General features: G+C 30.7%; 2 protein-coding genes across 5 annotated transcripts in view; one reads left to right on the top strand and one right to left on the bottom strand.

The window, feature by feature from the left end:
* LOC107448543 (uncharacterized) overlaps positions 1 to 14,453 on the bottom strand; it is a 110,672-nt gene that overhangs the window by 1,909 nt on the left and 94,310 nt on the right. For 3 of the 4 annotated variants that reach the window (XM_087164385.1, XM_087164384.1, XM_087164386.1), the window contains 4 exons: positions 10,494 to 10,557; positions 8,936 to 8,993; positions 4,449 to 4,474; positions 1,888 to 1,963 (listed from right to left, as the gene is read on the bottom strand). In XM_087164385.1, coding sequence (XP_087020511.1) covers positions 1,888 to 1,963; positions 4,449 to 4,474; positions 8,936 to 8,993; positions 10,494 to 10,557 — 224 coding nt within the window. The remainder of the gene's footprint in view (positions 1 to 1,887; positions 1,964 to 4,448; positions 4,475 to 8,935; positions 8,994 to 10,493; positions 10,558 to 14,453) is intronic. The other variant, XR_015433804.1, reaches the window with a different exon arrangement.
* LOC107448544 (bile acid-sensitive ion channel-like) overlaps positions 1 to 14,453 on the top strand; it is a 109,607-nt gene that overhangs the window by 42,079 nt on the left and 53,075 nt on the right. The window lies entirely within an intron of this gene.

The raw sequence follows: 14,453 nt of genomic DNA, 5'->3' as shown, positions 1-14,453 counted from the left end.
AAATATTTAGAGCTATGTTTTTCAACCGTACTAAATGAGAAGAAAACTGTTCCTTTTTTTCAAAACACTGACAAAAAAAAAAAAAATAGTGCGTGGAGTCCCTCCGCGCTGAAGAAGTTTAACTTCGCAACTTGTGACGTTAATTGTAGAAGAATCAGCAGTCGTAGAAGGATCACTAGTTCTATTCAACGACTCTTTTTCCTGCTCCGCTCGCTTCCGTGCTCTTTTATCACGGTAATATTGTGCATTTTTCCCTCGTGGACCTCTTGAACCAGTGAAAGTGCTTGTGGTTGCCTCATCGTCTCGCCCTGGAAAATGTATTAATAATGTATGTGAATGCGTCATAATGTAATTTCAGAAGAGGAACAATAAATTGATATTCACAAGAGACATACCTTGACATAACCTTAAATCCGTCGCATTGTCCGTGGGATTGTTTTCACTTATTTTTAACAATTGTTATCCACTAAATTTGAGAATAAAAAATACTACCCTTTTAAATTATATATGCATCAAAACAAGCTAAAAAAATATTTATAGAAGAACAATACTTTTTTGAATTTTATTATTTTTATGCTAGTGAGAACCAAAACAATATGGAAATGAATGAGGGAAAACTGGATCCTACCACGTGATTTCCCGGCCAATAAAAATGTAGCGTTAAACGTTTAACGCAACCCTGTTGGAAGTCGCATAAGAAGTATAACTTAAAAACATTTTTCTTATTGTTAGCATGATAATGATTCAAAATTCCAGTTATTTGTCTCAGTTTAGATTTCTAAGTTTCGTAGAAAGATTTTAATTTATATTAATGCAATTTAATTTCTGACATATATATAACGGGAAATGAGAAATGCTTCAGAGATGCAACCTATCTGTACATAACGCGAAATAAAAAGATATACTCTTATATCTTTTTTTCTAATAATCATATTTTTATAAAAAAAGTGAAAATCGTAATGAATTCAGGAAGGCACTTCAAATATGGCAATAGATTAATGGTAATTAATTAATGTTAACTATTAATTAAGTTACAAAAATGGACACGAAAATACACTTCCTCTGAATAACTCGAAAAATCCGTATTTTTTATCATTCTATTTCGCAAGAACTTTTTTACCAACTTCACTCACATTTTAATTTGTCATTTAAAGATAACCGGTTAAATTAATATAATAATTAAAACTTAAAATGTTTCTGAACCTTATTAAAAATGCAAACTAATAAAAGCTATAAAATAATTATGTTTTGTAAGAAATTGTATTTTGATACACTGAATTTAAAATTGTGTGTAGAAACTATTCGAATCGCTTAAAAAACCCTGAGATGGAAGGAAATACATAAAAAGTTAGATTCACCTTAAAATACCTAAACTTTTGAAAGCTTTCTTGCTAATATTGGGATCATAATTTTTAGATTTGCGGCTATTCTGCATATTTCGATATTCAAAATCTAATTTCATAGAAAACAAGGTATGTTTATACAGAGAAAGCACGTTCTTACGACTAATATTGTATTTTAATTTGCATATTGTGCTAATTATTATATTTGAGGTTGTCACGTCGAACTATTATGATCAACTCTTAATTCGTGAAAATCCGATCATTAGAACAAAAGTTATTCAAGCTGATATATTTTATTTTATTTTTTTAATTTTTGATATGTGTACTCTACACTTAAACTAGCTTTGTTGAACCACCTTTTCTTCAAAGAGTGTTATAAAAAATGTACACAAATTTAGAACAATAACTGAAATTGTTTGCAACAAAACTTTGTAGTTTAATAAAATTCTTTTTCTATTATTATCACAGCAACAACTTTATAATTTCTATTTCATAATATTTCTACTCCGTTAAAAAGTAAGTTTGTTAAGGAAATATATTTTACCACAATTTTTGGAACATAAATTTCTCTTGTCTCTTTGAAGTTTCGGAAGTAAATGTTGATCGTAGTCCTATACAGTCTGAAAGAAAAAAGTAATTAAGTGTTCTATAGGAGAAAATATTTTAAAAAGAGGAAGTCCTTGAACTTATAAGATAACAGTAGGAAATAAATATCAAATCAGAAAACATTTAAAAATACTCTCAAAATCTGAACGAATGTTTAACGAATCGTTCAAACGGTAAACAAATCGTTTGAATGTTGATCGTTTCAATGTTGAACGAATTTTAAGAATAATTCTTGTGCCAAAATGTCGATGAGCACAAATTTACAATTAAAATCTTAAGCAAGCTTGATTAAGTCGGGTTTTGTACTTTGAAGAGTTATTCTCACTGCATGAGATTCACGAGGTCAGAATAAGTACCTGATTGGTGAAATATATTCTTCGGCGGAAAAATCACTAATTTTCACATATAAAAATTAAGTAAGGCAAGATTAAGGGCTTTAGAGGATTTTTTTAACGAAATTTTCGATGTTTTGAAAAATATGTATATTCGTTATGACCTGTTTTATTCTGAGAAATGTGACTCCAAATAAAAGATAATATCCAAATCTTCCAATTTTGCTGTAAAAGGACTCAAATCCACTCTATGAAAACACAAAAGTAACACATCGTCTGCAAACTTAAGTATTTTTCTTAAAATTATAAATTCAAAGTTTTGTCTTTAAATCTATTTTACTCAATTCAAAAATGTTTTTTTTTTTCATCTTGAGCGGGAGATAACTCGTCATATAATAAACCTATTAAGTTAAGACTTGGAAATTATTTTGAATGTAAAATGCTGTTTTAAATTCGTGATAACGCTTGAATACTGTTTAATATTTCGTATTTTTTTTCGTAAATTATTTATTTATAAAAATCCAAAAAAAAAAAAAATATTTTTTTTAATTTAAAAAATAAGTTTTATTTTTAAATATCTATGAGCTAATATGATTTTGAAAAGAGTATAATTAACGGTCTATTATAAGTTGTTTCAAGTTATTAACATGATTTTTATGAAGCGCACGTGACGTTATAAGGCATCCATTTTTCTTCAATTAATTGCAAATGAGCATATTGATTACGTTTAAGTTTTACCCCCATGGACTTTTTCACCATCATGGAAAAATTAACCTATGTAATTGGTTAATTTTCATCATAACTTACTATTATTTTATAATTATTAGCTTTTAAAATACAAATTCGGTGACGTCATCATCATACGTCAAGAGATTATTAACGTTGACTTTACATGTGATAACCGCACATAGGTAATTAACCATAAATAATTCATAAAAACGTACGATAAAACTAATTTTTGAATGATTAGAGCTTCAAACTAGTAAATCAGTATTATGAATTATTTATTATATTTTCCGTGGGATGTATCGCATGAAATGTTGCTCGGAGGGGGTTTTAGACACCGTCTCTTCGAACGTATATGCACCAAATTTGGTGCGGATCGGTTTTAGAATCTCAAATTTGCAAAAAGTACATACAGACATACATACATATAAAAAATCTTTTTACTTATATACACTGGTCGACAAAATTAAGAGATGGAAGACATTTTCCCAAATATCTCAAAAGATACTGAATATAAATAAATGAAATTTGGTATGGATATAGCTTATTCCATGATAATAAAGTATGCAAAACAAAAATGAAAGTGCCATTCACTGGCAAGACCTATTGCCAATAAATCCAATTTAGTCTGAACTTAAGGATAAAAGATCACAATAAAAGTGAGGCTTGTACAGTGTGGGTTGCCTCTTGTATGGTGTATGGTCACCCCTGGCAGACAGCCTGCACAACGAGTATGCATGCTGTTAATAAGGGAGTTAAGGAGAACTTGTGGAAGACCCTCACATTCTTCCACCAGAGCAAGTTTTAACTCCAGAATGGTTCTGGGGGGAGGTTGGCGCATCGCAACGGCTCTCCCAAGAGCATCCCAAGCATGTTCAATAGGATTCAGATCAGGGGATTTGGCTGGCCAATCCATTCGTTGAATATTCTCCCTTTCCAGATGCTCATCAACCATGAGAGCCCTATGTGGTCGCGCATTGTCGTCCATAAAAACGAACTCAGGACCAACAGCGTCCCTGAAAAGACGCACATAGGGCTCTAGGACCTATTGCCTGTACCTGCCGGAACCATTGTCAATCACATGGAGTGGTATGCGGGTATCTTGCATGATCCCTGTCCAAACCATGAGTCCTCCACCAGCATAATGGTCCCTTTCGATAATGTTGCTGGGAAGGTATAGGGTTCCAGGCTCCCTCCATATCAACAACCGTCCAGAAATAGCGTCATAGAAGAATATAGCGTCATAGAGATGTGCGAAAATGCTTTCCATCTCTTAATTTTGTCCACCAGTGTGCATTAGCTTATTATCGTCACATATTTCAATTCACAGAAAGCATGAACTCGGTATAGTTCGTAATCGTGAATGGCGACACTCAGATATAGGATTAAATTTGTAGTATGAATTTAAAATGATTAAAAAAAATTCAAAAATTGCTCTCACTTGCAAGCTATTTCGTGAGCTCCACACTTGAAAGCCATAAGAAATAAAAACATGTTAAATCAACAAGAAGTTTAAAAAATCTTACTTTTTATTCGATTAAATCTATGGTTGGAGGTAACCTGGGAGCGATTGTCCCCAAGTTAGTGATTTCTCCCCTCAATGGGGCGATAATTCTCTGGAGGAGATGACCATGCAAAGGAAAATAAATAAAAACAATGATAAAAAGCTAACGAATATTAATATTGAAAACGTATGCAATCGTATGCTTTCGATCATTCAGAGTTCAAACAAACAATCACGAGTTAAAAATAAAGATAAAGTAAATAAAAAAAAATTGAAGTTTATGAACTTTCTGAGTTCTGAGCTGAACAGAGTTCTGCTTTCCAGATCCGTTGAGAACAAAAAAATAGCTTGAACATTTGCTTGAAAGCAAACCTCTAATAGAGTTTTAAAATTTTAACCATCAACATTGTCAATTCTTCCAGATTTCAATTAAAAAAATTAATAATGTTCCACAGTTTTAATAATTATCCCTCAAATATCTGTTCTTCAAAAAAATAAAGAAAAGAAAAACGAAAAAAATTTCTTTTTTTCAAATTCAATATTATCAATGCTTAGTACTAACAACTCATGAATTTTTAAACAAAAAAAAGAGAAGAGGACGATTGGCCAAAAAAGGTCAGAAACCACTAGAGTTGCTGTTATCTTAGGCCATTAAGACAAGGGGGAGCGATTTTTTTTATTTTCAAGTGGTGCCATGTATGGCCAAGAATTCGACTTCAGAAACACACTCGTTTATAGTGTTGACCCATTCATAGATTCATTCATTCATTCACAGTTCGTAATTTTGACCTGAACCAACGAACGATCAATCTCCAATTCAGTACCTCCAGAGGTATATTTGTTATGAGAACATAGAGGACTTTGTGATCTGACAGATTTAACGTGCCCCAGTCATTACTTACTACACGGGGAGTCTTCGCCGGCTGATTCGAACTCCTGTTTTCACAAAGGTGAGTCCAGCTCTCTGCCTACCTGGCTATCCCGGCCCAACGACCGGATTAAATCATGTATTCTGAATTAGAAACTTGGAGTAAACCGGAATATAAATATATATATATATATATATATATATATATATATATATATATATATATATATATATATATATATATATATATATATATATATATATATATATAAATAAAGCTTAGCATACCGGCTTATAAATATATTTAAAGCTTAACAAAACCAAAGTGGAAATAAATTTCACATTTTAAAATCATTTAATACAGTTCAAAGTGATTTAAAAATTATTATATGATAATTTTTATTATACAATTAGAAACATAAATACAAATGAGAGAATAAAAATATGAAAAAAATTTAGAAAATAATGGTTCTCCTTATAATTTTCGTAATATTGATCTCAAAATTAAGAAAATGATTGAGAATTATTAGTTTTTTCATTTAGTTAAGCAAAATCCAAGTCTTGATCAAGTTTCCCCGGTCAAGCTTTTCTATGAATTATGTCACTACTTTCTTAACTTCTGTCCTTTTTTTTCTTTATACTGCGCAGGTTAGGGGCGTTTTTTTATGTTTATTTTACTTAAGTTGCGTCTCGCAGTCAGCATATAGTTATTGAATTTTTATTTCAAGTAAGCTTTTGTTCGTACTATTCTTATGTATTTGTGTTGTTTTTATTCTTCTGTATTTGCTTTATGTATTTTTTTATTGCATATTATGTATTATATTCTTTTCCTGGACTTAGGCAGAACCTTTGGGGTACAGAGAGAGCAATTTTGGACTTTTGTCTTGCTCTCTCGACAGAAAAGGTTTTGCTTTTATGATTTCCGGAGCTACCAACCTACAGCTTTGGTTGTCATATTTACCCAATTTCTTTAATATTTTCATTGTCTCATTTGTTTCAATTTCTTTGTTTCAATTCCTTTTCCTCGTTTTTCCATAGGAAATATTATTATTTTTAATTGTTTTAAAATTGTGAATTCTTTACTTAATATGAATACAAGTTACAAAACGAACTTTAGTTTTTGTAGAATGTAGAAGTCAACCACACACTAAAGCCGACTAGTTCTTGTTTGTAGACAATTTGCTTACGATATCCAAACTGCTGTCAACATTGGTGTGTCGAAATCGAAAATAGTTCAAATATTATATGAATGCACGTGAGATTGATGTAAGATTTTCTAATTTATGTGTTTAAATTTAAATTACACCCTCTAAATTGTATATGAAAGCTTGATTTGGTGTTACTTGAAACTACTTGTACCTGCACACAATTTTTGGGTAGGTCATCCTCTGATTCTGAGAGGACATTGCACCAAAGTTTTTAGAGAGTGGGAGTAACACTTGTATGTCTAAAAATTCTACAAATGGAAGAATTCGGGGAAAAAATCTATCTTTAACATGTAATACGGCTAAAATATTGTTGCAATGCCGAGAAAACTAGATGTCGATATGAGATTTTTCACGAGTGAACTACAAGATGGTTAAAATGCATTTATTTAGATGCTGCATCACAGGGTGAATATTTTTCTGAGTTGCGTTGTCTAGTTGTTAAACTACCATTGTAAAGGTACGCAGTTCGATCCCAAGGATGGATTTTATGTTTACGACCACTAATGTTCAATTCCGTAGCCTTGTAATTTTGAACCCAATCCAGAAGGCAAAGGATCTCCTGTATCAAGTATTGGGTGAAATTTGCCTTCGTGGAAGACTTTTTGACGGAACTAACCCTCATTTACGTTACATAGAGAGGAAGGCCATGAGAACGTCTGACGGCAAACGGACTCAAACCCATGATCTGTTTACCACTGAAGATAATTTACTGTGGTCGGGGCAAGCCGGAAGTGGAATTCGTAAGGACCGGCTATCACTGGTATTCGCATCCGTTCACCTCATTGGTAGGCAAACGCTCTATCCTATAATCAACCACGGGACTATCAGACTGTGCTCTACAATCTGGGTCACCTGAGCCACCACGAAGCTTGAATAAGGAAATAGAGTTACTTGCATTTCTTATTCGATATTTATTTTAGAGCTATAATTGCTCAGTAGAATAGAAACTGCAAAAATCCAGCTTCGCACAGGTGTAACTGCTCTTTGTGAATGAGAACCAACATACATTTTTCACGCAATGAAGGATGTTTACATATCACATGTATTAAAAAGAGTATATTCATAGTCATAAGCACCTGTCAAGCTTTTTTTTTCCGGCCACCACAAATAGAGTTCATTGTCATTTTATTCTCTAATGGAATTTATTAGCAGTCAAAATAAAGAACATTTTTTGAAGGCCCAAATTTCAGCTGGATCCTTAAGCTTGATAAAAATTTATAACTTTTTATTCTAATTTCCAGCCGCTAAATGTTTCGGTTGCATGGTTGCAAGCATTCTCATAAATTTGTTGGCGACTCGTGATCGCTAAGCTGTTCTTTTAAACCCAATATTGTTACGCTGGTTGGCTTTGTTTTGGCTATGTAATATTTTGATAAATCGCCAATTTTGGATCTCCTACCCATAGTTTCAGTGTCCGTTAGGAATAATTATATTCGCTTTTAATTTCAAATTTGTGGAGACTGGGAGTGCCCTTATGAGCCTCCCCAGTCTCAATTTCTAACCGTCAGAAATTATATTCTGGCTGTATGATCTCTTAATAAGAGGGTATTCTGCATCCCTTTGAGGGATTTCTTTTTTTTTTTTTGGATGAAGAAATGGCCATTCTCTATATCACCAATTATGCTTAATAAATTCTAAATTTCACTAAACAATTTGTATATTCTTTCCTGGAGACTGTAAAATGTTAATTTCCACTATACGAATATTGGCGGCTACTGGCGGAGAAGCAAGCCTCCGCCATAATCTCACCGTTGCAAGCTTAATTATTTTGCAATTTAAATCAGAAAAAGAAAAACTCAAAATTTACGTCGGAATCCACACTGTTCGATGAGAAATACTAATACAATAGTTTTTAAATACATATACTTTTAGTGATTTATTTAATATATTGTTGTTAGAAAATAATATAAATTTGCATTTTAAAATTTGAATTTTCATTTTTTATTGACATTTTGCTTCAATAACATTATAATAATTATCCAATTATTAAATAAATATTTGATTATCGGGTGAATACAAGCTTATTACGACAAGTTTCAAAAATTATTACTAGCTAATAAAAAGGTCGTAACAACGGAACAACTGTGACCTTAAGACGCACCTGTTACATGCCTACTAAAAAGAAAAAAATAATTTTAAATTTATCACCCACTAAGCGAAAAGCATAAAAAAAAAATTTATGAGCTTCGATCTCTTTTAGGTTCCATAAAAAAAAATTCTTATTTTTAGAACCCTTGAAAAAACTTATTTTTTTTAATAATTTTTATTTATTTCTATTTTTCAAATTTTCAAAATGGATAGTAAAGAACAAATCATAATTATTCTTACAGTATTACAAAATATCATACCATAAATCCCTCTGCGAATTGTTCGGACACTTCCTTCTCAACCTCGTAATTCTGTTCTCTGAAATGAAATAATTAATTTTTACTAATTTAAAATAATTATTTAATCTTTTCAAATCAATTTATCAAAACATCTTAAATTCAGCGTATAAGATTATTGGGTGGAGATGGAGAGAACAAAGAACCATTAGTCGACAAAAGTACTGTAACAAAATTACAGTTTTCTTTGTTTTTCCTTTTTAATTGTGATAAATTTGTCTCTGCAGTAGGAGATAAAAACACAGCAGAATGACATTTTTGTGTGTATTTCGTCGAGACTTAAATCCGTTGTATTTAAATTCGTTACATTTAAATTCGTTGTATTTTCTACACTCACTTTGTTTTAAAATAACAGAGTTCTTTTCCTTTTAATACGAATGCATTAAGTATGTGTATTTTTAACTTAAATTATGTATTTGAACAAACTTTACCTGCCTTAATAATGCACAAATAATTATCCTTAATAGGTTTCATAATAATAGTAATAACAATAAAAATAACTTTGCCTAATAATAAATAAATAAATAAATTTCTGAAAGAAAATCGTTTGTCTTCAATGTCCAGAATTATAAAGATGATCCAAAGTTTAATGTTGCTCGGGTATATTTAGATGTTATGATAATTATTAAAGATCCTTGAGTCAACTTGAATAATATCCCACTTAATATATCTTTCCCATTATAACTAATGTATCTAGAGGATGGAAATTGCAATTCGATGTAATTTACTTTATTTGCTTAATTTGAACAATATACAAATATCTTTCCCATCATAACTAATATATCTTCTTCTCATGTCTAGTAATCTATGGTTAGTTAGAGACTTTTTTCTAAATTGGAGACAAAATACAAGGGATATTCGTGGTTTTTAGAATTTTAAAATATATTTTCGCATTATATTGTGCTAATTCTTGCATACATTGTACTAATAAAAATAAGAAATGCACAGTCATGGAAGAATCCGTAAAGATTGAAATTCGATGTAATATACGCATTTATTTTGCTTAATTGTGAGGGTTATGTTATTTTTTAAAGTAAACAGCTTGCGATTATATTTGATGAATTCACTAAATTTGAAGACGCATATGCATGTCGATAAAAATCCAACACGCGAAGGACTTGCATACTCATTTAGGATTAATTTTTCAAATTACCAGGTCGACATTTATTTAAGTGCGTTTTCGATCAAAAATTTCACGATTTCACAAGCATGATGAAACGAAATTAATGCATTTTTCTTGTGAATATTCCAGAAAACTGCAAAGTATTTTCCTGGATAGAATACTAAGACAAATTTTGATTTAAGACTGTCCCTTCAAAAGTGTGGCTCAATCCCATTACTTGTATTGCTATTTTAATCAATAAATTGATAAAAATTCTCTCATCATAACTATTTAAAATTTAATTACCTTACTCATTATTATATCAGTAATTTAGTGTGAATTTATTCTTTATTAAAAAAAAACTTAGAAAATGAATTGTTCTTGTTACAAAGATGTTTTAAAAGTTGTTAATTTACTTACAGGCATGCTGGCTGGCATTCTTTAGCACATTCTTTGGTCATTGCGTGAGTAGTAGTTTTTATATCTATTAAAAAAACGTCTAAAATAAGTTTATAATCTACGTTAGTAAATAAATTATGCAGTATCTAATATTAATAATCCATTTCCATAACATTTGATTTTTTTAAATTATCCATACATTTAATTACCCTTAAAATAATTTTAAAAAATTAACTCATTGCAATGCTTAAAAAACGATTTAATTATAAGTCTGAATTTAATATTTGCATAAATACTACATGATACCAGAAGTGGCCATAAATCATTTAGACGAAAAAATTGTAACATTTGCAGTGGAAAGTGTTTTATATGTGGTTATAATGACTGAGATAGTGGTGACAATTGAAACTGATATAGTAATGACAATAGTGACTGATATTGCAGTGACTTTCAAGTGTAAATGATGGTTAATGCAGGCATTAAACATCTTATCCTACCTTCCATAATAATGCCGATAAACATATATAAGTCACAAAGTTTTACGCTTTCTTTTTAATCAAAAATCCATTTTTATGAAATTTTTTACGTAGCCCTGCATTTATATTTGTGTTTTATTAATGTCTTGGAAGAAACTCATATAAACTCACAAGAATGAACATTATAAAAAGCTACAAGAGCAGACGATAAATGAATGAAAGAAGATATTCAGATAGATCATAGTTTGCTTCAAAATACGTTTCTTATAAATTTTATTCCAAACTGTCCGTGGGAGTCATTAACCTCCCTTACCTGTCAGATAAATTGCCAATTACGAAGTCATTCTTTACAGACGCTTCATAATCCCTTATTGGCACTTTGATGAAAGCGAATATTGCCAAAAGTAAAGCCAATTTAGCCAAATCAATGATATCGAAAGTTAATATTTAAATAATTTACCAAATAATTTAACTCAAAGAAAATTAAAAAAATTATACCAAATTAAGGGATTACATCACACATTTTTTTATGCCAATATATAAAGCGACTGAAGAAAGAAAGATTTTGTGATATCCCCTATGACGTAGCATTATATAATAATTTGTTTCACACTTATATTGAAATAAAACGTTAGTCGTTACATTTATTGAGAAAAGAACACACTAATATTTAGTATATTTTTCTTTTCTGAAAGTTTGAATAAAAGTTGTTTAAGAGTTTTATTTACTGAGAAAGGGGTTAGGGTAATTTTGAATACAAAATTTTTAAAAAAAATTGCAATGAGGTATGAAAATCCTATAATAACGTGACAATTTTGAACAAAAGTAGAGAATTTATAAAAGGAAACAGGCAGCATTCTGTAAGGTAAATTCCGATTAGGAAAGGAATAATGTGTAAGTAAGTAAATTAAATCATAATCTAAACAACAACAAATAAATAGTAGGGTATTTTTTAAGTCAATGTAAGAAACAATTTGGGAAACTTAAAAAACGTAAAAAACAACAAGTTCTGCCAGATAAGCTCTATTTTTTAAATGATTTTCATAATAATTATCACCATATCAGTCATATCAATTAATCAATTAATCACCATAATTAAATAAATATTAGTATAAAAATTATTGTATAATATTTTACAGTAAGAATGGATTTTACTTTAAAATCGATTTTACGGATGATGCAGTCAAAGTGCCGGTTCCTTATATTGTAATTTGATCAGGAACGTTTTACAGTGTAGCCTTACTTCATATTGAAATTTTGCGTCATTTTTCGGATTAACATACACAGAGTTGGCTAAAGATAGGTTAAACTTAGCTTAACTGTCATGAATAACTTTCGCAAACTCAAAACACTTAAAAGAAGAGTATATTTTTTATTTTAAAAATGAGTTCACAAAAAAGTTCTGATACATGTGGTGACAGAACAGTTGAAAAACATTTTTAATTTATAACACCATTTTTTTCAGTTAAGGAGTGGGTAATGATTCCTGCGTTTACCTTACTACTATGTAGGTTGGCAGTATCACTCATGAGATTGTACCTTATATGTTGTTGACGTATGCCTGTTTAGGCAGAGGGGGTGCAATTATTCTTGTTTTCCAGTGGCGCCATCTATGGCCAAGAATTCAACTTTTGCCACACCATACGTCGCACTCGTTTATAGGGCGAACCCATTCATTCATCCACAGATCGTAATTTTGACCTGAATCAGAGAACGATCGATCTCCAATTCAGTACCTCCAGAGGTATTGATTTGTAATGGGAACATGGAGGACTTTTGCGACTCGACAGATTTAACGTGCATCAGTCACTTTACTACACGGGGAGTCTTCGGCAGGGGGGTTCGAATCCACGAACTCTGGGACATGGGCCTAGCTCCCTACTGACCAGGCTATCCCGGCCCTATACCTTATATACAATTCAAATATGCTTTTACCCATTATATTTAAATAAATATTTTTTTTCTTCAGATTTTAGGAAATGCAAATTCAAATTTTGTTGTAATGACTTTACAACAATTCTTAAGAAACCTAGTTGATTTTAGGAAGTTATTAATTAAAATTTTAGTATTAAATTACGAATTTTTTTTTTGATGTATTGAGCTGCGAAATTAGGGCAATTTTCCAAAATATATGAAGACAATGCTCCTCATGTTTACTAAACTACGAGATACGATGACTGATTTTCTTGTAATAATATCGATTCTTTTTTCTATTCTATAAACTATTTATGGTAAATAAAATAGTGACAAATAAAGTGAAAATAAAATAGAAGGATGAAGTGTAAAACTCAAAGGAATAAAATTGTTGGTTGGTGGGAGTTTATTGATACAAGAAACAGAAATGGCTATACTGCTACAATCAGTAGGCTAAAATTGGTCTCTAGGATAAATTGACATATTTTTTCTTAAAGTAACTAAAGTTTTCATAAAGTCCTATAAATTTTAAAAGATTGTGACGTATAGTGTGTTAAAGCAAAAAGTTGAAAGCCAGTATAAAAGCTGCCAAAAAGTTGGTTCCTCAAGTGTTTGAATCGTTTGAAGTCTTTTAAAATATGTTCAATAGTAATGTTAACACAACATAAAAAACAACTAGTTACTGGTTCATATTTTAGTAAGTGCATGTGGGTAAAACGGGAATGACCAATACACAGTCTATAGATTATAATCTGGATAATGCGATCAACATGCATTGCTTTAAAGTTGTCAAGATCAGGATAAATATCGTGCAATTTATTATTAATTTGTTTATTCTTGTGATGCCACAATTGGTATTACATATTTGCTTTCTATCCTTTCAAAATATATTTCATTACTTAAGCTTATTCTTATTAATAGAATTACATTTAAAATAAAATAAGAAGAAAATATTTATTCTTCTCTTATAGATCAATGTAACGGATACTTTTTATTTCATTACTAATGCAGACTTATTAATTCACTGTCGCCTCTAATCGAAAACAAAAATCTATTTATAACTTTTTATTCTAAATTTCTAACCACTAAATTTTTCTGTTGCATGGTTGTAATAATTCTCATAAATTTGTTGGCGACTCGTGATCGCCAAGGTGTTCTTTTAAACCCAATATTGTTGAGCTGGTTGGCTTGTTTTGGCTATGTAATATTTTGATAAATCACCAATTTTGGATCTCCTACCCATGCTTTCGATGTCCGTTAGGAATAATTATATTCTCTTTTAATTTCAAAATTGTGGAGTCTGGGAGTGCCCTTTCGAGCTTCCCCAGTCTCAATTTGCAACCGTCAGAAATGATATTCTGGCAGTATGATCTCTCAATATGAGGGTATTCTGATTTCATCTCTTTGAGGGATTTCTTTTTTTTGGATGAAGAAATGGCCATTCTCTATATCACCAATTATGCTTAATAAAATCTAAATTTCACTAAACAATTTGTATATTCTTTCCTGGAGACTGTATTAAGTTGTTTTCCACTATACGAATATTGGCGGCTACTGACGGAGAAGCAAACCTCCGCCATAATTCTAATGT

The sequence above is a fragment of the Parasteatoda tepidariorum genome, chromosome 5 (assembly GCF_982258835.1).
Source record: "Parasteatoda tepidariorum strain Cologne lab strain chromosome 5, Ptep-v5.0, whole genome shotgun sequence".
Lineage (NCBI taxonomy): Eukaryota > Metazoa > Arthropoda > Arachnida > Araneae > Theridiidae > Parasteatoda > Parasteatoda tepidariorum.
The sequence above is the reverse complement of the archived record's forward strand: the minus strand, read 5'-3'. Positions and strand labels throughout refer to the sequence as shown.